At 48.6% G+C, this 27,229-nt stretch overlaps 1 protein-coding gene across 1 annotated transcript in view; it reads right to left on the bottom strand.

Annotated features, from left to right (window-relative positions):
• BRWD1 (bromodomain and WD repeat domain containing 1) overlaps positions 1–27,229 on the bottom strand; it is a 1,722,898-nt gene that overhangs the window by 289,298 nt on the left and 1,406,371 nt on the right. The window contains exon 32 of the mRNA XM_069202575.1: positions 20,066–20,191. Coding sequence (XP_069058676.1) covers positions 20,066–20,191 — 126 coding nt within the window. The remainder of the gene's footprint in view (positions 1–20,065; positions 20,192–27,229) is intronic.

The raw sequence follows: 27,229 nt of genomic DNA on the forward strand, positions 1-27,229 counted from the left end.
CCTCAGATTGTCCAGCTGCTGTCACGACCCGTGGACCAGGTTGGGAAACCCAGGGATCGATTTCACACGTGGTGGATCTGAAAAGGAAGGGGACTGAGTCCAGCACCCTGGGAGGTGCCCAGGTTGTGCAGGTGGCAATGCCCACCCTCCTAGAGTTAACGTTCCAGCAAGAGGGAGGAGGAAGAAGTCCATATGCAGAAGTTCCTAGGAGTCACCTACGAGCAGTCCCTCGACGGCCCCCGGAATGCAGAAGGGTCAGTGACCAGCCAGGTCACCAACAAGCACTGGCAAATGCAAGCAGGCACTGAAGATGGATTTGCAGTGTTTTGGGGACCAGTAAGGTCCAGGAGAGCTGGCCCTCAGCACACAGGAAGGCCAGCAAAAGTCGCTGGATTCCCCCACAACAGGCCTACAGGTGATGAACACAGGGAATCACATGGAGGCCTCAGCAGCACAACAAAACAGAAGTCCCATGTCACAGGAGTTCAGGGCAGAGGCTGATCTTCGAGTTTCAGAATGCTGGGGGACGGGGCTTCTTGGTGCATGAAGAACCCCTGGAGAAAGAGTCAACGAGCCTTGGCAAGTGGAACAGTTTTGGTGCAAAGGGGTTCCAGTGTAGTGGCAGGAGCAGTGGCCCACAGTCTCCCAAGTTGGTTAGAAGACAAGCAGGGCCCCGAGAAAGCCACAGACTCACCAGCAGTGAAGCAGAGCCTTTCGATGTTCGTGGACAGCAGACCCCATCAGCCGGTCAAAATTGTCTTGAGGTGCCTGTGGATGCAGGGGAGAGGCCCCTTCACTCAATGGGAGATTCCTTTGTGTTTCCAGGTGCAAACAGAGTCCTTGTAACCCTGGAGGGTGCACATACTTGGATGTTGCAGAATTCTTGCAGGATCCGGAGAAACAATGTTGAAATGGGAGCCTACCCACCAGAAGCAGACGTGTTTCAGTTCCAAAGCAGACTAGTAGGGGTTCCAGAGGCCAGGAGAAGATGTATTGCAGAGTTCCTTGGAAAGTCTTTCTCAACGAATCTGAGAACCCAACCATGGGAGAGCCCATAGGTAACCCTAAAAAAGGGTTGGTGACTCTTTCAAGTGACCCACCTATCAGAGGGGGTCAGGAACGTTCTCTAGCTGGCCTAACCAGTCAAGTGCTTCCAGGGGCATCTGCACATCTTGTTTCCAAGATGGCAGAATCAAGTGCCCACCTGGCAGAGCTCTGTGCACCTCCCTAGGGGAGAACCTGGATGGGTGTGGTCACTCCCCTGTCCTAAGTGCAGTTTTGTGCCAGAGCGGGAACTGGGAGTTCCTGAACTGGTGCATACCGGATTATGCAAGGGCAGCACCAAACATGCCCTTCAAAGCAGTCTGCTGGCACTCAGAGGCCACCCCTGACCCAGCCCTTAGACACCTAATACACAGGGGGAGGTGGTCACACCTCTCCCCTGCAGGAAATCCTTTGTTTTGCCTCTCTGGCCTGAGCTAGGCTCAACAGCAGTTGGGCAGAACAGTGTCTGGGGTCAGCAGCAGTGTGAGCTGGCAGCTAGACCCCCATAAAGCTGCACAGGCAGAAATGGGGAATCCTCTAAGGAACCCCCGGAGTACATGGTATCACACATCTAGCACTGGAATCGGTGTACTTGCATGATTCCAACATGTTCGATCCCAAACTTGCTTAGGTTAGGAGAAGCTATTATGTAGTTGGACCATACATGTTGACCAGAGTCCACTACATACCTTAAGATGGCTTCCCAGCAGCTGCAGAGTCGAGGAAATGGAGCCTGGGGTCTGTAAGCATACCCAGCGCATGCAGGGGTACCCTCTGTAAGAAAGTACCCTCTTTTTGGCATGGCTACCCCCACTTTTTGCCTGTTTCCGTATGTTTGGGGACTCTGTGCACTGGGATCCTGCTAACCAGGGCCCCAGTGACAGTACTCTGTCTCCCTTTAAACGTGGTTGCTTGGACCACAAACACCCCACATTTGGCATACTGGTGCCCCCTTATAAATCCCTAGTCTATAGTACCAGGGCATTGGGGCACCAGGAGTCCTCCATGGGCTGCAGCATGTATTATGCCACCCATGGAAAGCCCATGCAAAGTGTATCTGCAGGCCTGCCATTGCAGCCTGCGTGAAAGCACCCTTTTCACTACAGGTCGCTACACCAGGTCACTACAATTCACTCCTATGGTAGGCCCTCCTAGACAAGAGGGCAGGGTGCAGGTACTTGTGTGTGAGGTCGCCCCTGCAGGAGCAGAGGTGCTCCCATGAACTCCAGCTCCATTTTCCTGTACTTCGTGAGTGCGGGGACGCCATTTTACACATTATTTTACTACTTATGTCCAGCTACATAATTGTAAATCCGAACCTGGACATATTTCGAATCAAACATGTCAGAATCATACCCCAATACTGTTGCCACTATTGGCTGTATGATTCCATGCACTCTGGGGGCTCCTTAGAGAACCCCCAGCATTGCGCCTACCAGCTTGCCCATGCTGTAGCCCACGCTGCTGCCGCCCTCAGACAGGTTTCTGCCCTCCTGCTGCTTGAACAGCTCAAGCCGAGGAAGGCAGAACAAAGGATTTCCTCTGGGAGACGGAGGCAACACCCTCTCCCTTTAGAAATAGGTGTTACATGGCTTGGGAGGGGTAGCCTCCCCAAGCCACTGGTCTGCTTTGCTTTGAAGTGCACATTTGGTGCCCTCCTTGCATAAACCAGTCTGCAGCGGTTCAGGGACCTCACGTCCCTGCTCTAGCGCGACACAGGACAATGGAAAGGGGAGTGACCACTCCCCTGTCCATCACCACCCCAGGGGTGGTGCCCAGAGCTCATCCAGATGGCCCCTTGATGCTACCATCATATGAGTGGCCAGGTCAGGCAGGTGACGTCAGAGCCCCCTCCTGATAGGTGGTCACCTGGCTAGGTGGCCAATCCCCGTTCCAGGGCTACTTATGGTCTTCCTCTTGGGTGGGTCCTCAAAGTCGACGTGCAAGATTCCAGCAGGACTCTTCTGCAACGTTTACTTTGACTTCTAGCCATGGATCTGCAACTGGGCTTCACAGGAACCTACAAAATGCAGCTCCAGCAACTACTTCACCCTGCAACATTGTTTCTCCGGCTCCTTCTAGCAACTGCAACATTTCCCCAGTTGTGCATCCTCTGAGGGCGGCAAGTCTTTAGTCTGCACCAACAAGCAAGAAGGAATTTCCCTTGGAGTGAAGAAGTCACTACCCTGCATCCGCAGGCACCAGCTGCAACGACAACCGGCCGCATGGATCCTCTCTCCTGCAATTCTGCGTGAGTCCTGAACACAGGTGGTGGTCCCGAGTGGTCCCCTTGGTCCTCTCTACCAACTGATCAACTTATGAGGTGGTGGGTCTTCGCCTCTTCTTGCAGGATGGTACCCCTGTGCACCACGACTCTTGCAGCTACCAAGGCTTGTTAGCTCTTCAGGCTCCGTGTAGCTCTGGCCTCCAGCACTCTTCCCTGCAACACGTGGTCTCCTGCCTCCTATTCCAGCGATGTGGGAATCCTTTTCCAGGTGTGCTGAGTGGGCCTCACTGCGACTCCTGTGCCTGCGAGTTGCCTGTGGGGGCTGCATCCACAGCCTCTTGCTCTCCTGACTGCTGGGGGACACCTGGGACTCCCCTCTGACCTTCTTGGTCCCCAGCAGCTCTGCAAATCGCCTTAAGCAACTTTCTTTGCTAAGGCTTGTCAGTGGTTTTTCCACACCACTGATGGACTGCAACCTCTCTTCAGACGTGGGACACTGATAGCATCACTTCTGGAAGTCTTCATCTGCTCCTGTGCTGCATAGCTAACTCCTGCTCCTCACCGTGGACCTGGCCCTGCAACTGCAGAAGGGTGGGTAGTGGCTTCTGCCCCACACCGACACTCCAACTGGAACTGGACTTGGTCCCCTTCATTTGCAGGTCCTCTTCTGTCTGGGTCCATCTTCAGTTTCTTTCAGTCTTGCACAGTCTTTTTCCAAAGTTTCTCCATGGGTTTGGGAAAAACCAGGTTCTCACCTCTTCTCTCCTGGTCGCTGGGGGGAATGTGGGAGGGGGAACGGTGTCACTCTGGTACTTACCTTTTAGGGTTCGTAGTTCCTACAGCTCCCGTCTACAGATTACACTTACCTGGGTGGGGGTCCCTCATTCGCATTCCAATGTTTCAGTATATGGTTGGGGATCCCCTAGAATCACTATTGTCTATTGCTATCGCACTGTTTTCTATGCTCATTTCTGATAACTAAAGTGTATATAATCGTGTGTTTACTCACCTACTAATAGAGTATTGCCTATTTAGTACTTTAGTATTTGTATCACTAAAATAAAGTACCTTTATTTTTGTAACACTGAGCTGTTCTTTCATGTGTGCAAGTGCTGTGAGACACAGGCGGTATTGCATGATATTTTTATATCTCCTAGATAAGCCTTGGCCGCTCATCCACAGCTACTTTTAGAAAACCTGGCTTCTAGACGTTGACTACACCTCACTAATAGGGGATACCTGGACCTGGTATAAGGGTATAATGCCAGAAGTACTCCCCACACACCAGACAGCTTCCTACACCCTCGTACTTAGGGACATGCACACTGCCCAGGCAGTGGTGTTTGGTAAACATGTGCAGAGATGCCCACTTTGCAGCCTGACAGATATCCAGAACTGGAACTTTGTGAGCTAACGCAGTGGTTGCAGCTTTAGCTCTGGTAGAATGAGCACACAAACCGTCAAGGGGTTGCTTCTCAATCAGTGCACAGAACATCTTAATGCAGAGTACAATCCATCAGGAGATCAGGACAATCCGTTGCACCTTTCTTTGCACCTATATAACAACAAAAAGATGATCATCCAGCCACAACTCTTCTGTACAGTCAAGGTAGAATGCCAATGCTTTTTTGGGTCCGGGCAACTGGAGTCTCTCCTCTTCCTTAGAAAAGAGTGTGTCTGGGTGTGTCAGTCTGGGTGTGTCAGTCTGGGTGGGTCAGTCTGGGTGGGTCAGTCTGGGTGTGTCAGTCTGGGTGTGTCAGTCTGGGTGTGTCTTGCCAGGATAGATGAATAGGAAGGGAGGCATAGACGACAATGCCTGAAGCTCAGACACTCTGTGGACAGATGTGAAGGCTATTTCCAAAGTAAGGAGCCTGTGAGGGTAATTGTGGAGAGGCTCAAAAGGAGAGCACATATGTAGGAGGCTGGCCTGGTTTGTAGTGGGTACCTAAAGTACTTAAACCTTATACCAGGTCCAGTTATTCCTTATTAGTGCAATGTGATCAGTGTCTAGAAAACAGGCTCTCTAGGGGTAGTGTGGATGAGCAGCCAAGGCCTAACTAGGAGACGTGCAAAGCTCATGAAATACCACTGTAGTCACACAGTAATTAAACACATGAAAGAAAATACTAAGTGTTACAAAAATAAAGTTACTTTATTTTGGTTACACAAATGCCAAAAATACCTTAGAGACTATACTCCCTTAGGAGGTAACTAATATACACAGTACATACACTAGAATGCAGAAATAGCTGTAAAAACAGCTAGAAAACAATGTAAATAGTGAAAATCACAATAGTTAGAAATGGGCCTGGGGGAACACAAACCATATACTAAAATAGTGGAATGCGAAAGTTGGTTTCCCACCTAGGCAAGTGTAGTGTGTAGAGGGGCACTGGGAGTGTTAGAAAACACCAAAGGTAAGTAATAGAACCAACCCCTGAGCCCAGGAAAGCTAGAGTAAATCACAGTAACTTTCCTAGAGCACGTGATAGAAGATTTAGCAAGAACCAGAAGAGACTGCAAGACAGCAACGATGGGTTTCTGGACCTGAAGACCCGTGGAAGAAGGGGACCAAGTCCAATAAGCACTGAAGAGTCCAGGGAGAGCAGGAGCCTCTGCTAACCCGGATGAAGGTGCAAAAGAAGAACCACAGTTAAGAAGAACAGTCAGTACTGCACCCAAGAAGACAGATGCGGGTTCCTGGTTGGTGCAGATGATGTTCTACGCTCAATGGATGATTGCTGTCTGGTTTGCGTCACTGGATTCCGCCAACAAGCCTTGGCACACGCAACGCTTGCAGTTAGTGGGAAATGGTGCTGCCCGGGACCAGGAGGGACCTGGTGGCCTCTAACCAGGAGAGGAGACAGAGGGGGCTCTCAGCAACTCAGAGACCTCAGAAGACCAGGCAGAGTGCACAGGAGTCCCACAGCACAGGGACAAAGAAGGTGCAAAAAGAGGCCCACACAGCACTACGCAAAGGGATCCCACTCCGCTGGAGATCCACGCAGGAGGCTGGGCGTCTGAGCTGCACAGTGCACGAAAAATTTCGTGGAAGGATGCCAACAAGCCTTAGCAAATGAAAAACACAAGGAGCACAGGGGTACTCTCTTGCGTGGGGAGGCAAGCTCTTAACCTCCACCAAAGTTGGACAGCTGAACTTTAGGACCATCTGGACCACTTTAGTCCACCACCCGTGTTGCTAGATCCACGCACTTCTTCAGGAGAAGGGACCCAAGCAAAATGTCGTCGCTGCAGAGGGGTACCTGTTGAAGCAGGGAAGTTATTTCTTCACTTCAAGGGAGATTTCTTCATTCTTCTGGTGCAGGCTGAAGACTGGCTGCCCTCTGAGGACGCACGACCAGGAAACAGTTGCAGTTGCTGGCAAGAACTGAAGATACAATGTTGCAGAAGTCATCTTTGCTTCTTTGTTGCAGTTGTAGAGGTCCTGGGGGGTCCAGATGCAGTCTTCGGTAAGAAGGTAAAGTAAAGGATGCAGAGGATTCTTGCTGGAGTCTTTCAATCTGAATCTGAAGAACCACCCAACAGAGAGACCCTAAATAGGCCTGAAATGGGGATTGGTCAGCTACACAGGTAAGCACCCATCAGGGGAGGGCTCTCACATCACCTGCTGGCACTGGCCACTCAGATGCTCCCAGAGTTCCTGGCCATCTTGGAATCCAAGAAGGTAAAACACAGGGATACACTGGAGGAGCTCCCCTTTCCTTTGTCCAGTTTCATGCCAGAGCTGGGACTGGGGGTCCCTGAACCTGTGTAGACTGGCTTATGCAAGGAAGGCACCATCTGTGCCCTTCAAAGTATTTCCAGAGGCTCTGGGAGGCTACCCCTCCCATGCCTGTAACACATGTAACATCCTTCTCCCAAAGGAAATTCTTTATTCTGCCTTCCGGGGCTCAAGCTGCTTGAGCAACAGGAGGGCAGAAACCTGTCTGTGAGGTGGCAGCAGCTGGGGCTGCCTGGAAAACCTCAGAAGGCTGGTATGGCAGTAGGCTGGTATGGCAGTACTGGGGTTCCACTGTGGGGGCTCCCAGAGTGCATGGAATCATACAACCAATGCTAGAATCAACATTGGGGTATAATTCTGAGATGCTGGACACCTTACATGGCCATATTCGGAGTTACCACTGTCAAGCTGGACGTAGAAGTTATTTACCTTCGGTAACAAAATATCTGGTAGAGACATATTCTAGTTGGAGATTCCTTACCTTACAATTTCCCCCAGGCGTCAGACTAGATCGGAGATTTTTCTTTGAGCAATACCCTTGCGCGGTGGTAGGTGGCATCGGTTGACTCAGCAAGCATCAATGTCATCCTAGTCCCTGTGATAATGTTGGGAGTTGTACATAGACAGTCAGCGCAGTGACGTCAGTTTCTTTTAACGACTTTCGACGCCAAAGTGCAGAGCAGCTAAGAACACTGAGATTGGTGCACCAGAGCTAAGGACCTGAAGGGGGAATCCCTGTCCCTGGAAATCAGTTCGGAAGCGAGGAGGATGAGTGGGTCGGTAAGGAATCTGCAACTAGAATATGTCTCTACCAGAGATTTCATTACTGAAGGTAAGTAACTTGTACAACTGCTAGAGACTTCTAGTTGCCGATTCATTACCTTAGAATAGATACCCAAGCAATGCCATCCTCGTAGGTGGGCTGCAAACTAAGATCATACTAGGAAGACCTGCAGGACCGAACGACCAAAGTAGCCGTCCTGATGGACCTGACTGTCCAGGCAGTAGTGTTTAGCAAATGTGTGCAGGGATGCCCACATAGCTGCCTGGCAGATATCCAGGACAGGAACTCTGCGTGCTAACACAGTGGAAGCAACAGTCACTCTGCTGGAATGAGCGCGCAAACCCTCAGGGGGTTTCTTCTTGGCCAAACGTAGCACATCTTCATGCAAAGAAGTACACATTGAGAGATGGTATGTTTTTGCACCACCTCCCCTTTCTTCGCACCCACATACCCGACAAAGAGTTGATTGTCCACCTGAAAATCTTTAGTACGATTAAGATAGAACGCCAATGCTCTTTTTGGGTCCAGACCGTGGAGTGTCTCCTCCTCACGGGAAGGATGTAGGGGTGCGTAAAAAGTAGGCAGGGTGATGGGCTGGCCTACATGAAAAGGCGTAACAACCTAGGGAAGGAAGGAAGCCTTAGTGCGCAACACCAATTTGTCAGGGTGCACAGACAAGAATGGAGGTTGGACGAAAGGGCCTGAAGCTCACTCACCAGGCGAGCAGAAGTGGCAACAAGAAAGACAGTCTTGAAAGAGAGGAGCCATAAGGGGCAATTGTGCATTGGCTCAAAGCGAGTAGACATTAAATAAGTAAGGACACAATTGAGGTTCTGTAGGATGTTGGCTCTGTATATACTATCTCAAAGTGAGAGATAGTGTGCACAGAGTCCAAGGGTTCCCCTTACAGGTTGATAGTGGCAAAATCAGATAATAATGCTCTATTTTGTGGTAGCATGGTAGAGCAGTAGGCTTATCAGAGGGTAGTGTTAAGCATTTTTTGTACACACAAAGGCAATACATGAGGAACACACACTCAAAGACTTAACTCCTGGCCAATAAGCTTTGTATAGAAAAATATATTTAAATTTATTTTTAGAACCACAAGTTTCAAAGTTGAGATAAGTACATCAAATGCAAGGTACTTCACACAGGTAAGTATAGAACTTTGATTTAAAACAGTAGTACACACAGTTTAGGTTAAAATGGCAAATAGCTAATTTAAAAGTGGACAGTTCCCGGGGAAGGTATGTTTTGGTTAGTTTCTCAGATAAGTAAAGGACTTACACAGTCAGTCTCCTGGGCATAGGCAGCCCACCGTTGGGGGTTCAAGGCAACCCCAAAGCAGCAGCACCAGCAACACGGGGCCGGTCAGGTGCAGCGGTCAAAGGAGGGCCAAAAAAAACATAGGCGCCTATGGAGAACAGGGGTGTTCCGGTTCCAGTCTGCTAGCAGGTAAGTACCTGCATCCTCAGGAGCAGACCAGGGGGGTTTTGTAGAGCACTGGGGTGGTCACACACAAGCACACAAAACACCCTCAGCGGCACAGGGCCGCCGGGTGCAGTGTGCAAAGTAGGTGTTGGGTTTGCTGTAGAAATCAATGGAGGGACCCGTGGGTCTCTCTGGCGACGCAGGCAGGGCACAGGGGGCTTTCTCGGACCAGCCACCGACGGGGCTAGGATGAGGACCGCCTGCTGGTCACTCCTGCACTGGTAGGTGGTACCTCTCGGTCCTGGGGGCTGCAGGTGCAGTGCTTGGTCCAGGCGATGGATTCCTTTGTTACCAGGTAGTCGCGGTCTGTGGGAGCCTCTGGATCCTCTATGCAGGTGATGCCGTGGGTGTGCAAGGAGGTTGACTCAGGGTGTCCACGTCGTTGGAGTCGCCTGTGAGTCCTCTCTGCCGTGTTGGTTGTCCTAGACTCAAGCCGGGGGCGTTGGGTGGAGAGTGTGAAGTCTCACGCTTCTGACGGGAAGGAAAGTGAGAGTCTTTTTAGGGTCGAGCCTGCGTTGCATGCGCTCGCGCATGCGTTTAGCAGGGAGACTCTTTTGTATTTAGAAAAGGGCTCGCAGCCCTGTCAACTTCACGTCAGTGTTTTTCATTGGTTGGTGGGCTTCCCTAATAAAATCTGCTTGCTTTCATTAGTCGAAGGCACGCATATGTCATGCCTTTTCCGGTGGCTAGCCCTCCTCGAGCACAGCGACCAAGTACAGAAAACATGCGAGGCTCGCTGTTTTCCATCGGGCTGGTGGACTTTTTTTTCTCTAATTTACGAGCCCGATCTCGCTTGGCAGAAGTCGAGTGCTTTACATACTTTATTTCACTTTTTCGGGATATGTACATAAATGCACTTTTGCCCGATAGGTGAAAAGTCGGGTTAGGAGTTTACAACGCGATCAGCTCTAACATGAGCAAACGCGAGACCCGATGCATTGTAAATGCTTGTTAAAGTTGCTTCTTTGTTGCAATTTTGTTCCTGTTTTTGGGCAGAGGCGCTGTCCTCTGAAGGTTCTTCGTCCTTCAGGTGCAGGTCAGTCCTCTGAGTCCTCAGAGGTTGCTGGTCCTGCTGGATGCGTCGCTGTGCAGGTTCTTTGAGTCTGGAGGCAGACCGGTAGAGCTACTGTCCTTGAGGGTGGCTACACCCTCTTTGTGCCTCCTCTCTGAGGGGAGAGGAACATCCCTTTTCCTATTGGGGGAATCCTCCAAAACCAAGATGGAGGATTTCTAATGGCAGGGTCACCTCAGCTCAGGGCACCTTAGGAGCTGTCCTGACTGGTGGGTGACGACTCCTTGTTTTTCTCATTATCTCCCCTGGACTTGCCGCCAAAAGTGGGGGCTGTCTCTGGAGGGGCAGGCATCTCCACTAGCTGGGATGCCCTGGGGTGCTGTAACAACAGGCATGAGCCTTTGAGGCTCACTGCCAGGTGTTACAGTTCCTGCAGGGGGAGGTGAGAAGCACCTCCACCCAGTGCAGGCTTTGCTCCTGGCTACAGAGTGACAAAGGCACTCACCCCATGTGGCCAGAAACGCGTCTGGTTGTGGCAGGCTGGCAGAAACTGGTCAGCCTAACACTAGGAGTCAGACTGGTATTCAGCGGACATCACTAAGATGCCCTGTATGTGCATTTTTCAATAAATCCCACACTGGCATCAGTTATTGTGCTGAGAAGTTTGATACCAAACTTCCCAGATTTCAGTGTAGCCATTATGGAACAGTTGAGTTCATGTCTGACAAACTCCCATATCATATACTCTTTATGGCTACCCTGCACTTACAATGTCTAAGGTTTTGCTTAGACACTGTAGGGGCATAGTGCTCATGCACATATGCCCTCACCTGTGGTATAGTACACCCTGCCTTAGGGCTGTAAGGCCTGCTAGACGGGTGACTTACCTATGCCACAGGCAGTGTGAGGTTGGCATGGCACCCTGAGGGGAGTGACATGTCGACTTAGTCATTTTCTCCCCACCAGCACACACAAGCTGGGAGGCAGTGTGCATGTGCTGAGTGAGGGGTCCCCAGGGTGGCATAAGACATGCTGCAACCCTTACAGACCTTCCCTGCCATCAGGGCCCTTGGTACCAGGGGTACCATTTACAAGGGACTTATCTGAGTGCCAGGGTTGTACCAATTGTAGGAACAAAGGTACAATTTAGGGAAAGAATACCGGTGATGGGGCCTGGTTAGCAGGGTCCCAGCGCACTTTTAATCATAACTGGCATCAGCAAAATGCAAAAAGTCAGGGGGTAACCATGCCAAGGAGGCATTTCTTTACACCCGGGACACACTGGGGGAGCTCTGGGCACCACCCCAGGGGTGGTGATGGACAGGGGAGAGGTCACTCCACTTTCTTTTGTCCAGTTATGCGCCAGGGCATGGACTGGGGTCCCTGAACCGGTGTAGACTGAATTATGCAAGGAGGGCACCATCTGTGCCCTTCAAAGCCTTTCAGAGGCTCTGGGAGGCTACCCCTCTTATGCTTGTAACACCTATTCCCAAAGGGAGAGGGTGTAACACCCCTCTCCCAAAGGATTGTCTTTGTTCTGCCTTCCTGGGCTTGAGCTGCTAAAGCAACAGGATGGCACCCCCAGAGTGCATGGAACTGTAAAACCAACACTAGAATCAGTGTAGGGGTACAATTCCCAGTTTCTAGACACCTTACATGGCCATATTCGGAGTTACCATGGTGAAGCTGGACACTATGTCCAGTACACATGTAAAATGGCGTCCTAGCACTCACAACGTCTGGGAAAATGGTGCTGGATGACATTGAGGCACCTCTGCTAGTGCAGGTGTGCCCTCACAAACAGGTGCCTTGCACCCAGCCTTCAGGGGTGGAAGGCCTGACATAGAAGTGACTTATAAGTGACTTGGTGCAGTGTAAATGGCTGTGAAATGTTCACAGAGGCTGCTCCCTATGGGTGGCAAACGTAATGCAGCATGTAGGGATCCCGTGGAACCCCAATGCCCTGGGTACCTAAGTACCACATACTAGGGACTTATAAGGGGGCACCAGTATGCCAATTTGGGATGAAATACTGGGTTACCAGTATGCAGTGACAAATTTGAGAGGAGAGAGCCTAACCACAGGGGTCCCGGTTAGCAGGACTCCAGTGACACAGTCAAACACATTGACATCAGGCAGAAATTGGGGGTAACATGCCAAAAAGAGGGTACTTTCCTACAAGCCCTCAATGATTCTGCATCAAAAGACGACCCGTCCTGCAGCCCACTGACTTCCAAAGCTCTGGGAGGACTGTGTGCCTTCGACAAGGACCAAGATCTCCAGTGGACAGCGGACCTATCCAGAAGCAAACAGCTTTAAAGAAAAAGAATTCTGTCTTGAGGAACTGCAAAAATGCATCCGGACCCACCTCTGCACCCGATGCCCACGGCCAGAGTCTGAGAAATGCACAGGTCCTGTGAAGGTTCCCCAACGATTCTGAGCCCAAGTCCACAGTGGGTTGACCCTTGCCGGACTCTGCCTCAAACCCTGCAGACTCAATCCAAAGACTTCCCCTGACCTAGATCACCCAGTAAGCTGTTTTCCGACGTCAAACGACACGCCTGTATCCGGAGCCCCTAGACCTTGGGGAGCTGGACCCATGGTGTCACTCAGTCCTTCACCATCTGAACTTACCTGGGCAGCTGTGGGTTTTCTTCATTCAGCCTCCTAGCCCAAACCTGCAGCCCTTTTCCAAAACCGACCACCTCCATTGACTTGCATTGGGCGCCCAATGCTGTGTTGGCATTCTGCACCCGGCCACCCCTGTGCTGCTGAGAGTGTAAGTTTGGAGCTGCTTTGTGGCCCCGCTTGTACTTACCTCAACCCCTGGAGATCGATCCCTGACACAGCTTTAGTCACCTGTGAGCAGCGCATCTTAGTTCACCCCCCGTTTCTATTCGTTAACATGGGGCACCTGATCACAAATTTGTCCTCAGTACCCAGCCACCCCTATGCAGCTGCGAGTGCACTATTGGTGCCTATTTAAACCTTGCCTGTTTTTGACCTAAAACCCTAGCTCTGGAGACTGGATTTGTAAGTAGAGTACTTACCTTCAAAACTGCATTTTTGTTTTCCTCCCATAGGTTAACATAGAAACAGCTTACCTTATAACGAAGTTCTTTATTTCAAAGCATATATAAAAGCAGACATAATTTTTTTAATCTGGTCTCTGATTTATTCTTTGAGTGTGTGTCTCAATTATTGCCTGAGTACAACAAATGCTTAACACGACTCCTTGATAAGCCTAACTGCTCGCCCACACTATCACAAATAGAGCATGAGACTTATCTATTTCTGCCTATGTAAACCTTTGGGGATCCACTGGACTCTCTGCATAGTGTACTTTATTTTAGTGCACCATATAGAGAGCCGGCTTCCTACAGTCTCGCTTACTGGCTCTGCATGTGTGATAAATGCTTAACACTGTCCTCTAAAAATGTTCGCCCACACTACCACAATAGAGCGCTCTAAGGGTTATTAATTTATTTATTTATTTTAAACCTGTCAGCCAATAAATGTCGCACTGGACAATCTGCATTGTTACACTAAATGGATAGCTAGCTTCCTACAATGGTGGCACAGCGGTGGGATATAAGGCTCTGCATTTGCTGTACCTCTCTGTCAATAAGTGAGTCCACTAAAGAATCTACAAATGACTTTAGTTGCTGAAGATATTTTACCATTTTCATTTTTTTTCTAAATTGCTTATCTAAACTGTTAAGTCCCCAGTCCAACTGTGTTAGAAATTTAAAAAGGTTGCTAAATAGTTAGGCTTTAAAAATAGGTTTTAAATTTTGTTTAAGTTCTATAAAGGCCCCAACTAATCTAAAGCATGTCAGCCTCTGAGGATAGAGTTGAGGAGCTCAACCTCACCCCTTACCAGCATCTCAGTTTGAAGCAGCTAAAGGATCTCTGCAAGGCTTGCAAAATTGTACCTGGTCCTCGACCAACAAAAGCACAACTCCAGGAGTTGCGTGCTGAGCTTGTTATGGCCCAGGCACTACGAGAAAACATTGAACATGCTGAGGATGACTGAGTCAGTAAAGAGGAGATTGCAAACAGTACTCATGGAGAAGGCTTGCTTTACTATATCCCAGAAGGAGTGGAGAACAGTAGAAACCTCTACCCTAAAACTGTACCTCGAGGTCAGCCCAGCATCTCCAGACTAGAGGAACCAGAGTTAGAGCTTAAGGAACAAGCCAAAAGAGTAGCCCTTGAGGCCAAAATCTCAGCCAGAGAACAGGAAAAGGCTGAGATATCCTAAGACCCATCTCTGGTGACAGCAAAACATTAAATAGGGAGAAGGATTAAGCTTTTGACCCTACAATCCCCAAAGGTACTGTCCAAAAGTATGTTGAGGGTGATGATATAAAATGTGGTTCACTGCTTTTGAGAAGGCATGTAGAATGAGGAGGTTACACCAGAAACACTGGGGATCTCTACTCTGGAAGCTGTTCTAAGGCAAGAACAGGGATAGACTCCTAACAGTGATACAGATGCTGAGTCCCATAACCTAATGAAGGAGACCCTGATTGACGGCTTTGGAACCACATTTAGAGGAGTATATAATTGAGAGAGAGAGAGAGAGAGACAGAGACAGAGACAGACCTGGGTAGCTTGCACCGTTTTCTCAGTAAAGACACTAGGTGGCTGGTTAAAAGGTACCAACGTGCAGGACTATGAAGGGCTCTACAACTGGATTATGAAGGAGTATTGTCTCTAAGATATTTTTGGTACTGTGTCACCCCAAATAAATACCTTTATTTTTGGTAACACTGAGTATTGTCTTTACTTGTGTTAAAGTACTGGGTAACTATAAGTGGTATTGCATGAGCTTTGCATGTCTCCTAGTTCAGCCTAAGCTCACTACTACTTCACTAATAAGGGATAACTGGACCTGGTATAATGTGTAAGTACCCAAGGTACCCACTACAAACCAGGCCAGCCTCCTAGACTCTCTCCCTCTAAATTTGGTTGCCTGGGACTTTGCACACCCCACAATTGTCATAGTGGTGCCCCCTTATAAGTCCCTAGTATACGGTTCTTAGGTACCCAGGTCATTGAGGTACCAGGGGTTCCCCATGGGCTGCAGCATGTATTGTGGCACTCATCGGAGTCCATGCAGAATGTGTCTGCAGGTCTGCCATTGCAGCCTGCATGAAAAGGGGCATGCACCCTTTCACCACAGGTCACTGCAGCAGGTACCTATGGTAGGACTTCCTGGCCCAGAGGGCAGGGTGCAGGTCCCCCTGTGTGAGGGCACCTCTGCATGAGCAGAGGTGCCCCTATGAACTCCAGTTCCATTGCACTGGACTTCGTAAGTGAAGCGAAGTCATCTTACCCATGTACTGGACACAGGAACCACCCGGGTACAGCTACATAATGGTAACTCTGAACTTGGGCATGTTTGGTATCAAACATGTCAGAATCATACCCCAATACTGTTGGTTCCATGCACTCTGGGGGCTCTTTAGAGGACCCCTCAGTATTGCTCCTACCAGTCGTCTAGAGTTTTCCAAGCAGCCTGTCCTGCTGCAACCCCTCAAACAGGTTTATGCCATCCTGTTGCTTGACCAGCTCAAGCAGGGGAAGGCAGAACACCTTCAGTGTAGGACTCACTGGTCTGTGCCAGCCTGCCACTGAGAGACGAGTTTCTGACTCCCTGGGGTGAGAGCCTATGTGCTCTCTGGGGCCAGAAACAAACTCTGCACTGGGTGGAGGTGCTTCACACCTCCCCCTGCAAGAACTGTAACACCTGGCGGTGAGCCTCAAAGGCTCAGGCCTGGTGTTACAATGCCCCAAGGGCACTCCAGCCAGTGGACGAGCCCCCACTTTTGGCGGCAGACTGGAACCGGAGTACCCCCCCGTCTCCATAGTGCCCACGTTATTTTGGTTCCTGTTTGCCCTCTACAGCTGACCGGCCCTGTGTTGCTAGTGTTGGGTCCTTGGGGTTGCCTTGAAGCCCCAACGGTGGACTACCTATGATCCAGAGACTGAACCCGTAAGTGTGGTACTTATCTCAGAAACTCTACTGTACTTACCTCCCCGAGGAGCTGTTGAAAATTGCAGTATCCACTTTTAAAATAGCTTTTGAAAGAAAACTGTGTACAATACTGAATCTATTCAAAGTCCTAAGTATTACTATTCAAAGTTACTTTTCCTTTAATGTACTTACCTGCTAAATGAATCTTGTGGTTCTAAAAATAAATTAACAAAATATATTTTTCTACATAAAAACCTATTGGTCTGGAGTTAAATCACTGAGTGTGTGTTTTCACTTATTGCTTGTGTGTGTACAACAAATGCTTAATACTACCCTCTGATAAGCCTAACTGCTCGACCACACTACCCCAAGCAGAGCATTAATATGATCTATTATTACCTTTGCCAAGCCTCCTGGGGAACCCCTGGACTCTGTGCACACTATATCTAATTTTTATATAATATATTCAGAGCCAGCTTCCTACAATGATGGACTCAGACTCTGGACAGCTGGGGGCCTTGCTGGCACTGGAGGTCTACTCCCACTTTGGTCAGTGACAGTGGATGCAGTGGTGACTTCAGACGTGGGTCTTTGTGGTTCCTGGGCCTGTGGAGTCCTTTCCTTAGAGTTTGTTGGAGAGCATGTCCGCTGCTCACGAGTGTCTTCAGTCTTTATTGAAGGCAAGCAGTACTCCTGGGTTTCTGGAGGCTCAGCTGCAGGACGAGCTGTCTTTTGGTGCAAAGCCTGTCGAGGGTTGCAGACAGGCCAGCAGGGTTGGTACCAGATCTGCTGCTTCTTTTGTTCTCTTTTGCAGGTGCAACTCCTCGGTGTCCTTGGGCTTCTTAGGTTGCCGGATTCTGAGTTCTTGGGTTCAGGGGTGCCACCTATATACCCAATTTATGGATGTTTAACGAGTGCAGGGTAGCAGCCAATGGGCTGCTAACCTTTAGGGTGACTATACCCTCTCTATCACCACTTCTGTTGGAAAGTGGGCATAACCCTGACCCTAGTGGCCTAATTCTTTCCAAACAAGATGGAGAGTCCACTTCAGCTCGTCTACCTTATGGGTGGGACTGGCATGATGTGGGCACACCTAATCTGACTAATTTGCCCACCTGTCTTGCTGTCAAGAAGTGGGGTCAGGACAGGGGGGTTAGTCATCTCCGCTTCTGGAGAGATCTAGGTGGCATTAAAAAGGCGGCTAGAGCTATGAAGCTTCCCTCCCCTGGAATGTCCATCCTGCCTGGAGGTGGTGTCAACACCCCCGCCCAGTGCATCTTTTGTATCTGGCCTCTGAGAGCGCTGGCTCTCACATTAGGGGTGCAGAAACATGGCTAAGGTGGTTGCACTGGTCAGGACCAATCAGTCAACACACCAGCAGCTGGTAGGTTTTCAGGAGGCCCCTCTAAGGTGCCCTCTTGGTGTGTGTAATTGGAAAATTGAACACTGCCCATCAGTATGGGTTCACTAATATGTGATGTTTGAAACCAAACATCCCTATTTTCAGTGAAGCCATCATGTAACTGGGGCATTCGTAGTGACCGGTGTCCAGCACATGACCGCGCTGTAGCACAAGAATCCTTCAAGCACTCTAACACTGAGTCTGCTTTCTCTCCAAAGAGATGGGTGCCATCAAAGGGCATGTCCATGATATTAGCTTGGACATCCCCCCAAAAAGCCAGAAGCCCTCAACCAGGCATGGTGCCTGAAAGACACTGTGTAAGCAACCGCTCTACCCAACGAGTCGGTTGTGTCCAGTCCACATCTGATCGTGAACTTTGCTGTGTCTCTCCCATCAGCAACTGCTTGGGAAAGTACAGCCTGGGCTTCCTACAGGACCTGTGGCAGCACTTGTACAACCATATACAGCAGCATATGGGATTAAAGGCCCAAAAGGCATAGGAAGTTCATGAACTGCAATGCCAGGCTGGAAGAATAAAACATTTTTCCAAGTGAGTCCAGCCTCTTGGATTCCCTATCCAGGGGTGCGGAAGGGAATGCGCCTTGGGAGGTGGAGGCTTGGGTAACAAAGCAGTCAGGGTTGGGGTGTTGCATCAAGTAACCTTGGTCACCCTGTGCAAGGCGATAGCGGTGGGCAATTGTCCTGTTCACAGGAAATTCTCTGCTGGGTTTGGACCAGGAACCCACAAGGACATCCATTAGGGCTTCATTAAAGGGGAGCAGGGCTTCAGAGGAAGAAGCCCCAGGCTGAAGCACCTCTGTTAGGAGGTTAGTCCTGACTGCAACCGAAAGCAGCTCAAGGTCCAGGACCTCGGCTGCTCTCTGCACCACCACTAAATATAAAGCTCCCTCCCCCGTAGCCATGGTAGGATGAGAGAGCATTCCAGTGTGTGGAGCGGTATCCAGTCCATTGGCTTCATGCAGGTCCATACGCTAGTCCATGGCGTCTTGGAGTTGGAATTTAGAAGGGTCCAGGGACCCCTTCCATTCCTCTCTGTAACCTAGCGCATAGGAATAAGGCTCAGGATCCGACATAGGTGGTCAAGGACCCTGCAGGCACTGGAGTCTGTGTTGTACGACACCCATCTGGCTCCATGTTGGAGTCGGCAATGAGGATGAGAGCTGCACCGCTCGGGGCACGGGTGGTGCCAGGAGCGTCGATGTTGGAGCTGGATGAGGTGGTACAACTGGCGCCAGTTCAGATCCATGGGCGCTCCTCGGAGCAGAGCCGAAGCCACTGCTGTGGAACCTGAAGGGGCCCCTTTAAACCAAGCGGGATCTAAACGGTGTGCGAGTGGAGTTGGACTACCCAAAACTGAGGGGCATTACCTCAAAGTCTTTAAGCTGCGCAGGGGTTGCTCCGGCTACCGGACACTCAGGGAAGCGCGGATTCAGCCCAGATTAAGGCTCCGCAAATAGAGGGCTATATCAAAGACGCTCCATTGTCTTGTGTGACGAGATGAAGTCAAAGAACTTCTTCGTATGCCTCAAGTTACCTTAATGTCCTGAGGACTTGGAGTGGGATGAAGAAGGGGGTGGGGCAATCCATGACCAATCATAAGACCTTCCTCTTGACCAAGACTTACACGGAGCCGAGGCCAGACCGCCATCAGCTTTAGGGATCGCTCCCTCAAAGCTTTCAAATTCATGCCCCAGCACTGTGAGCACAACTTTGTTTTGTGGTTGCGCTCCAGAAACCAAAGGCACATGAGCTGCTGATCCGTCACTGGCATTACCCAAATAGCAGGATCCGCAGGGCTTGAACCCGGCCTTACACAAAGACATTCCTCAACATACCAGGAGAAGAAATACTCAAAAAAGCTGCAACATAAGTCAAAGAGAAAAGACCAGTCAAAAAGAGACTGAGGGGTATCTCTTTCTTCAGATAAGCACTGGCTGGCGAAGAACGAAAAAAACTGACATCGCACCAGGGCAGAACCTATATGAGACCCACATCATCATATCCGACACTGACACCGCAGATGATGGACGCAGAGCTGATCGATGCAACCTCATGGCGCATGGGGGTAATGCTTGAGAAAATTTCGGAATCCAGATTGACGCGTGGGGAAATTCCATGTTAAGAAACCTGCAACTAGATGCCTCTATCAGATATGGAGAAAAGTTTAAAGAACATCTATGGTATAATCAGATCAACAGCTGTAAGCAGTAATATATACCGTCCAAGCTTGGTATTTCAAGTAATGCAAATATGTAAAGAACGACTAAAACAGAACATACAATACCATATTTACAGAGTAACAATATGCTTAGGCATGAAAAAAATACACTGATTAATCAAAAACTGGAATGATTCTTACTTGATGAACTGCAGTAGTAGTTTAGTGATCTTCTGAGCTGACTTAGCAATTAAACTTTCAGGTTCATTAAAAGTCCTGGCGTTATGCTCAATATATCTTGTCTCCCACACAAGTGCAGAAATACGCCTTCAAAAAAATGAGACAACTCAAAGATTAGATATTGAAGAGCATTACACCGTTACCAATATTTAAAATATCCTGATAGCAGCTGGAAATGAAAATGTCACTTACCCAGTGTACATCTGTTCGTGGCATTAGTCGCTGCAGATTCACATGTTTGGCACAGTCCGCTGCCTGGTGTTGGGCTCGGAGTATTACAAGTTGTTTTTCTTCGAAGAAGTCTTTTTGGTCACGGGACCGAAGGACTCCTCCCTCCTCGGCTCCATTGCGCATGGGCGTCGACTCCATCTTAGATTGTTTTCCCCGCAGAGGGTGAGGATGGAGTTGTTTGGTATAAATAGTGCCCATGCAATGGAGTGAATATGTATGTACGTTAAGAGTTTCTAATAATTATTTACAAATGTTCAGATGTTTAAGATTTATGATCTACTTCTAAACGGCTACAGGCTTCCCGGGGAGGTGGGAGGGTACATGTGAATCTGCAGCGACTAATGCCACGAACAGATGTACACTGGGTAAGTGACATTTTCAGTTCGATGGCATATGTTGCTGCAGATACACATGTTTGGCATAGACTATAAAGCAGTTACCTCCCCTAAAAGCGGTGGTTTAGCCTGTAGGAGTTGAAGTAGTTTGGAATAATGTTCTTAGTACAGCTTGGCCCACTGTAGCTTGTTGTGCATTTAGTACGTCTACACAGTAGTGTTTAGTAAACGTATGAGGCGTAGACCAGGTTGCAGCCTTACATATTTCGCTCATAGGAATGTTTCCTAGAAAGGCCATTGTAGCACCTTTCTTTCTGGTTGAGTGTGCCTTTGGTGTAATAGGCAATTCTCTTTTGGCTTTAAGATAGCATGTTTGAATGCATCTGACTATCCATCTAGCAATGCCTTGTTTAGAGATTGGATTTCCTATGTGTGGTTTTTGAAAAGCTATGAACAGTTGTTTTGTTTTCCTGATTAGCTTTGTTCTGTCAATGTAATACATTAGTGCTCTTTTGATGTCTAATGTATGTAGTGCCCTTTCAGCCACAGAATTTGGTTGTGGGAAGAACACTGGCAATTCTACTGTTTGATTTAAATGGAATGGTGAGATTACTTTTGGCAGAAATTTTGGATTTGTTCTTAGAACTATTTTATTGTTGTGTATTTGAATAAATGGTTCTTGTATGGTAAATGCCTGTATTTCACTTACTCTTCTGAGGGATGTGATTGCAATGAGAAATGCGACCTTCCAGGTTAGATATTGCATTTCACAGGAATGCATGGGTTCGAAAGGTGGACCCATGAGTTTTGTTAAGACGATGTTAAGATTCCATGAAGGAACTGGTGGTGTTCTTGGTGGTATAATTCTTTTTAGCCCTTCCATGAATGCTTTAATAACTGGTATTCTAAATAGAGACGATGAATGAGTAGTTTGTAGGTAAGCAGATATTGCTGCGAGGTGTATTTTTATAGATGAAAAAGCGAGATTTGCTTTTTGCAAATGTAGTAAGTATCCTACTATGTCTTTAGTAGAGGCATGTAATGGTTGTATTTGATTGGCATGGCAGTAGTAAACAAATCTTTTCCACTTAGATGCATAGCAGTGTCTAGTGGAAGGTTTTCTAGCTTGTTTTATGACCTCCATGCATTCTTGTGTGAGGTCTAAGTGTCCGAATTCTAGGATTTCAGGAGCCAAATTGCCAGATTCAATGATGCTGGGTTTGGATGCCTGATCTGTTGTTTGTGTTGTGTTAACAGATCTGGCCTGTTGGGTAGTTTGACATGCGGTACTAGTGAAAGGTCTAGTAGAGTTGTATACCAAGGTTGTCTTGCCCATGTGGGTGCTATCAGTATGAGTTTGAGTTGGTTTTGACTCAACTTGTTTACTAGATATGGAAGGAGAGGGAGAGGGGGAAAAGCGTACGCAAATATCCCTGACCAACTCATCCATAGAGCATTGCCTTGTGATTCGCGGTGTGGGTACCTGGATGCGAAGTTTTGGCATTTTGAGTTTTCTTTTGTTGCGAACAAATCTATCTGGGGTGTTCCCCAAATTTGAAAGTACTTGTTCAGAACTTGGGGGTGAATTTCCCATTCGTGGACTTGTTGGTGGTCTCGCGAAAGGTTGTCTGCTAGTTGGTTTTGTATTCCTGGAATAAATTGTGCTATTAGGCGAATGTTGTTGTGAATCGCCCACTGCCAAATTTTTTGTGTTAGGAGGCACAATTGTGTTGAGTGTGTTCCTCCTTGTTTGTTTAAATAATACATTGTTGTCATGTTGTCTGTTTTGACAAGAATGTATTTGTGTGTTATTATGGGTTGGAAGGCTTTTAACGCTAGAAATACTGCTAACAGTTCTAGGTAATTGATATGAAATTTTGTTTCGTGTATATCCCATTGTCCTTGAATGCTGTGGTGATTGAGGTGTGCTCCCCACCCTGTCATGGAAGCATCTGTTGTTATAACGTATTGAGGCACTGGGTCCTGAAATGTCCGCCCTTTGTTTAAATTTTTGCTGTTCCACCATAGAAGCGAGAGGTATGTTTGGCGGTCTACCAACACCAGATTTTGAAGTTGACCCTGTGCCTGTGACCATTGTGATGCTAGACACTGTTGTAAGGGTCGCATGTGTAGTCTTGCGTTTGGGACAATGGCTATGCATGATGACATCATGCCTAGAAGTTTTAGCACAAATTTTGCTTGTATCTTTTGGTTTGGAAACATAGCACTTATTACCTTGTGGAATGCCTGCACTCTTTGTGGACTTGGAGTGGCAATTCCTTTTGATGTGTTGATGGTTGCTCCTAGATATTGTTGTGTTTGACACGGTTCTAGGTGTGATTTTGTATAGTTGATGGAAAACCCCAGTTTGTGAAGGGTTTGTATGACAAATGTGGTGTCGTTTGCGCATTTTTTTACTGTGTTGGTCTTGATTAGCCAATCGTCTAGGTAAGGGAACACATGTATCTGTTGTCTCCTGATGTGTGCTGCTACTACTGCTAGACATTTTGTGAACACTCTTGGTGCAGTTGTTATTCCGAATGGCAACACCTTGAATTGGTAATGTATTCCTTTGAATACGAACCGTAGGTACTTTCTGTGAGAAGGGTGTATTGGTATATGAAAGTACGCATCCTTTAGGTCTAATGTGGTTATGTAATCTTGCTGTTTGAGCAGTGGAATGATGTCTTGTAGTGTGACCATGTGAAAATGGTCCGATATGATGTAGGTATTTAGTGTCCTGAGATCTAATATTGGTCTTAATGTTTTGTCTTTTTTTGGAATTAGAAAGTACAGGGAGTAAACTCCTGTGTTTTTTTGTTGTACTGGTACTAACTCTATTGCATCCTTTTGCAGTAGTGCTTGAACTTCTAGTCCTAAAAGTTCTAAATGTTGTGGTGACATTTTGCGTGTTTTGGGGGGGATGTTTGGTGGGAAGTTGTGGAATTCTATGCAATAGCCATGTTGGATTATTGCTAATACCCAATTGTCTGTTGTAATCTGTTGCCAAGATTGGTAGAATTGGCTTAGTCTTCCCCCCACTGGTGTTGAGTGAAGGGGTTGCGTGACTTGAAAGTCACTGTTTAGGTGGAGGTGTTTTTGGAGTCTGGAATCTTCCCCTACTCCTTGGGAATTGACCCCCCCGATATCCCCTGAAACCTCCCCTTTGGAAGGAACCCTGATATGGTGTGGTTCTTGTTTGTTGGCTGGTGGTGTCTGTGGGTTGGCCACGAAACCCCCCTCTAAATGGAGTTTTTCTGAAAGAGCCTCTGCTCTGCGGGGAGTAGAGTGCGCCCATGGCCTTGGCCGTGTCTGTGTCCTTTTTAAGTTTTTCAATGGCTGTATCCACTTCAGAGCCAAAAAGTTGTTTCTCGTTGAAGGGCATATTAAGGACAGCCTGCTGGATTTCAGGTTTGAAGCCTGAAGTGCGTAGCCAAGCGTGTCTCCTTATGGTGACAGCAGTGTTGACTGTTCTTGCTGCAGTATCGGCTGCGTCTAGTGAAGAGCGGATTTGATTGTTTGAGATCGTTTGTCCCTCTTCAACTATTTGCTGCGCCCTTTTTTGGTATTCCTGGGGAAGATGGTCTACGAGAAGTTGCATCTCGTCCCAGTGTGCGCGGTCATATCTGGCCAGCAGCGCTTGTGAATTTGCGATGCGCCACTGGTTGGCTGCCTGTGATGCTACTCTTTTTCCTGCCGCATCAAATTTTCGGCTTTCTTTGTCCGGAGGTGGGACGTCGCCAGATGTATGTGAATTTGCTCTCTTGCGAGCTGCCCCTACTACCACGGAGTCAGGTGGTAACTGCGAAGTAATAAACACTGGGTCTGTGGGTGGTGGTTTGTATTTTTTATCCACCCTTGGGGTGATGGCTCTTGATTTTACGGGCTCTTCAAAAATTTGTTTTGCGTGTCGTAACATCCCTGGTAGCATTGGGAGACATTGATATTGGCTGTGTGTAGCTGAGAGGGTGTTAAATAAAAAATCATCCTCTATAGGATCGGAATGCAGTTGGACATTGTGGAATTCTGCTGCCCTAGCCACCAGTTGCGAGTATGAGGTACTGTCCTCTGGCGGTGACGGCTTTGTGGGGTATGACTCGGGATCATTGTCCGGCACTGGGGTGTCATACAGGTCCCAAGCGTCTTGATCCTGATCGTCATGACTTATGGTAGTTTGCGCTGGTGAGTGCATTTGTGGCGGTGTTTGTGCCGGCGATGCCTGTGGTGGAGAGGGCGGAGGCGTGACTTTTTTAACCACTTTGGCTTGTGGTTGTGCGTCATCCTTTGGAAGTCCGATCCTTCTTTTCCTCATGATTGGGGGAAGGGTTGATATCTTCCCTGTGTCTTGCTGGATGTACAGTCTCTTTTGTGTGTAGTCCGATTCTACACTTTGGAGCTCTTGTCCAAATCTGTGCATTTGGCCACTTATTCCTTGTTCCTCTGAGTAGGATGAAGGTGTGGTATTTTTCGGCGCCGAGAGAGAATCTTTTTTCGGTTTCGGCACCGACAGAATTTTTGTTCCTTTCGGCATGGATTCTCGGTGCCGATGTTTTTCGGTGCCGGTATCTTGTTTTTGTCTCTCGGAGCCGCTTTCTCGGCTCCGAGGTTGCTCCATGGCGGTCCCTCGACCGGAGTCGGGTGTCTTCGCTATGGGCGTGCCCTTTTTCGGCGCCTTCGACGGGTCGCCTGTTTTATGGGTCGAGCCATGGCCTGTTGGCAGTGGCGTCCCCTGGGCTTTCGGTTTGTCGATGGATTTACTTTTCGACGTCTTACTCACAGTTTGTTGCTGTTGTTCGACGTCGGAGTCTCCGGATTCTGATTCCGGAACCGAGAATGTTTCCTCTTCGTCGCCGAAACGTTGTTTGGTCGGCGTGGACGCCATTTGTAGACGCCTGGCTCTTCGGTCCCGGAGTGTTTTTCTGGACCGGAAGGCTCGACAGGCTTCACAGGTATCCTCCTTGTGCTCGGGGGACAAGCACAAGTTACAGACCAAGTGCTGATCTGTATAAGGATACTTACTGTGACATTTTGGGCAGAAACGAAACGGGGTCCGTTCCATCGGCTTCGATGTCGCACGCGGTCGGGCCGACCAGGCCCCGATGGGGGATCGAAACTACCCCAAAGTCTTCCGATGATCGGTGTCGATGTACCTAACTATCCCGATACCGAACGGAACAATACCGACGCTTTCTTCCGAGATTCTGACTAACTTTCCGAACCGAAACACGGAGCGAAAAGGGATACGTCCGAACCCGACAGCGGAAAAAAACAATCTAAGATGGAGTCGAAGCCCATGCGCAATGGAGCCGAGGAGGGAGGAGTCCTTCGGTCCCGTGACCAAAAAGACTTCTTCGAAGAAAAACAACTTGTAATACTCCGAGCCCAACACCAGGCAGCGGACTGTGCCAAACATGTGTATCTGCAGCAACATATGCCATCGAACACACTCTTACTACTACGGCCATCAATCTGACATCAATAAATCTGAACTAAAACCCTAGAGGGCAAATGTTTCTGCCAGGATTACCTCCAGAACTAGCTCTGCTTGAGAGTAAAATGAGGCACCAGGGGTGGCAAAATGGAAACAGCACACATTTCCACCTTTCTCTCCAAAGCAGCTATGTAGGAAGCTGGGTCTCCATATGGAGCTCTAAAAAGAAGTACACCGTGCAGAATCCAGTGGAGTCCTAATTGGTTTGCAGAGGCAAATGTGGATAGGACTAATGCTCTATTTTGTTGTAGTGTGGGCAAGCAGTTAGGTTTATCAGAGGGTAGTACTAAGCATTTGTTGTACTCACAAAGGCAATAAATGTGACACACACAGTGAATAAATTAAAGACCAATTAAAAAAAACGAACAATTCTTTTTATCTATGTTTCAAACCCAGGAATTTCGTAATCAGGTAGGTATACTTTTAAGCATTTGCAGTTTGTAGTTTCAGAAATCAACACTTGTTTCAATTTTCAGAGTTCTCTCAATGTTATCCTATGGAGGAAAGCAATGCTCAGCAAACACAGCATTAATAGCTCACCAGGTCGAGCTCAGGGGGCAAAGGTTAGTACTGGTTAGTGCTAATCAGCACCACACCAACGGGTCACACAGGGCACCACTGGGGCAGCTGGGTGCAGTAAGGCATCAGGTGCCCAATGGTTCTCTATTGGAGTTGAACCTCGTGACAAACAGGCTGCAGGGTCTGACTAGGAAACCAGTCAGGGACAACAAGCAGGTAGGTAGTAGACTTGGGGTGCTCGGGGATGAAGGTGCACCTTTGGTCCTTTTTCTCAACGGATGCAAGGGTGTCCTTGGGCATCGGCTTTTCTCATCCGGTAGCACTCGCGGTCAGCGGGTCCTGTGTGTTGAGGCTGCAGGTGTAGCAGAGGAGTCCAGCAGGGGCGGACACAGGGTGGATTCAAGCTCTTGGGAGCCAGAGGAAAGGGTTGGCACCAGTGACCCACCTCAGATGGGGAGCAATGGGTGCAGTGGTTGCTGGAGGTGTCAGGCTTTCTGTCACCACAAGGCTGCAGGAGAAAGGGTCTGCGTGCAGAGGCTGCAGGTGTCT

This window comes from Pleurodeles waltl, chromosome 8 (genome assembly GCF_031143425.1).
Source record: "Pleurodeles waltl isolate 20211129_DDA chromosome 8, aPleWal1.hap1.20221129, whole genome shotgun sequence".
NCBI lineage: Eukaryota > Metazoa > Chordata > Amphibia > Caudata > Salamandridae > Pleurodeles > Pleurodeles waltl.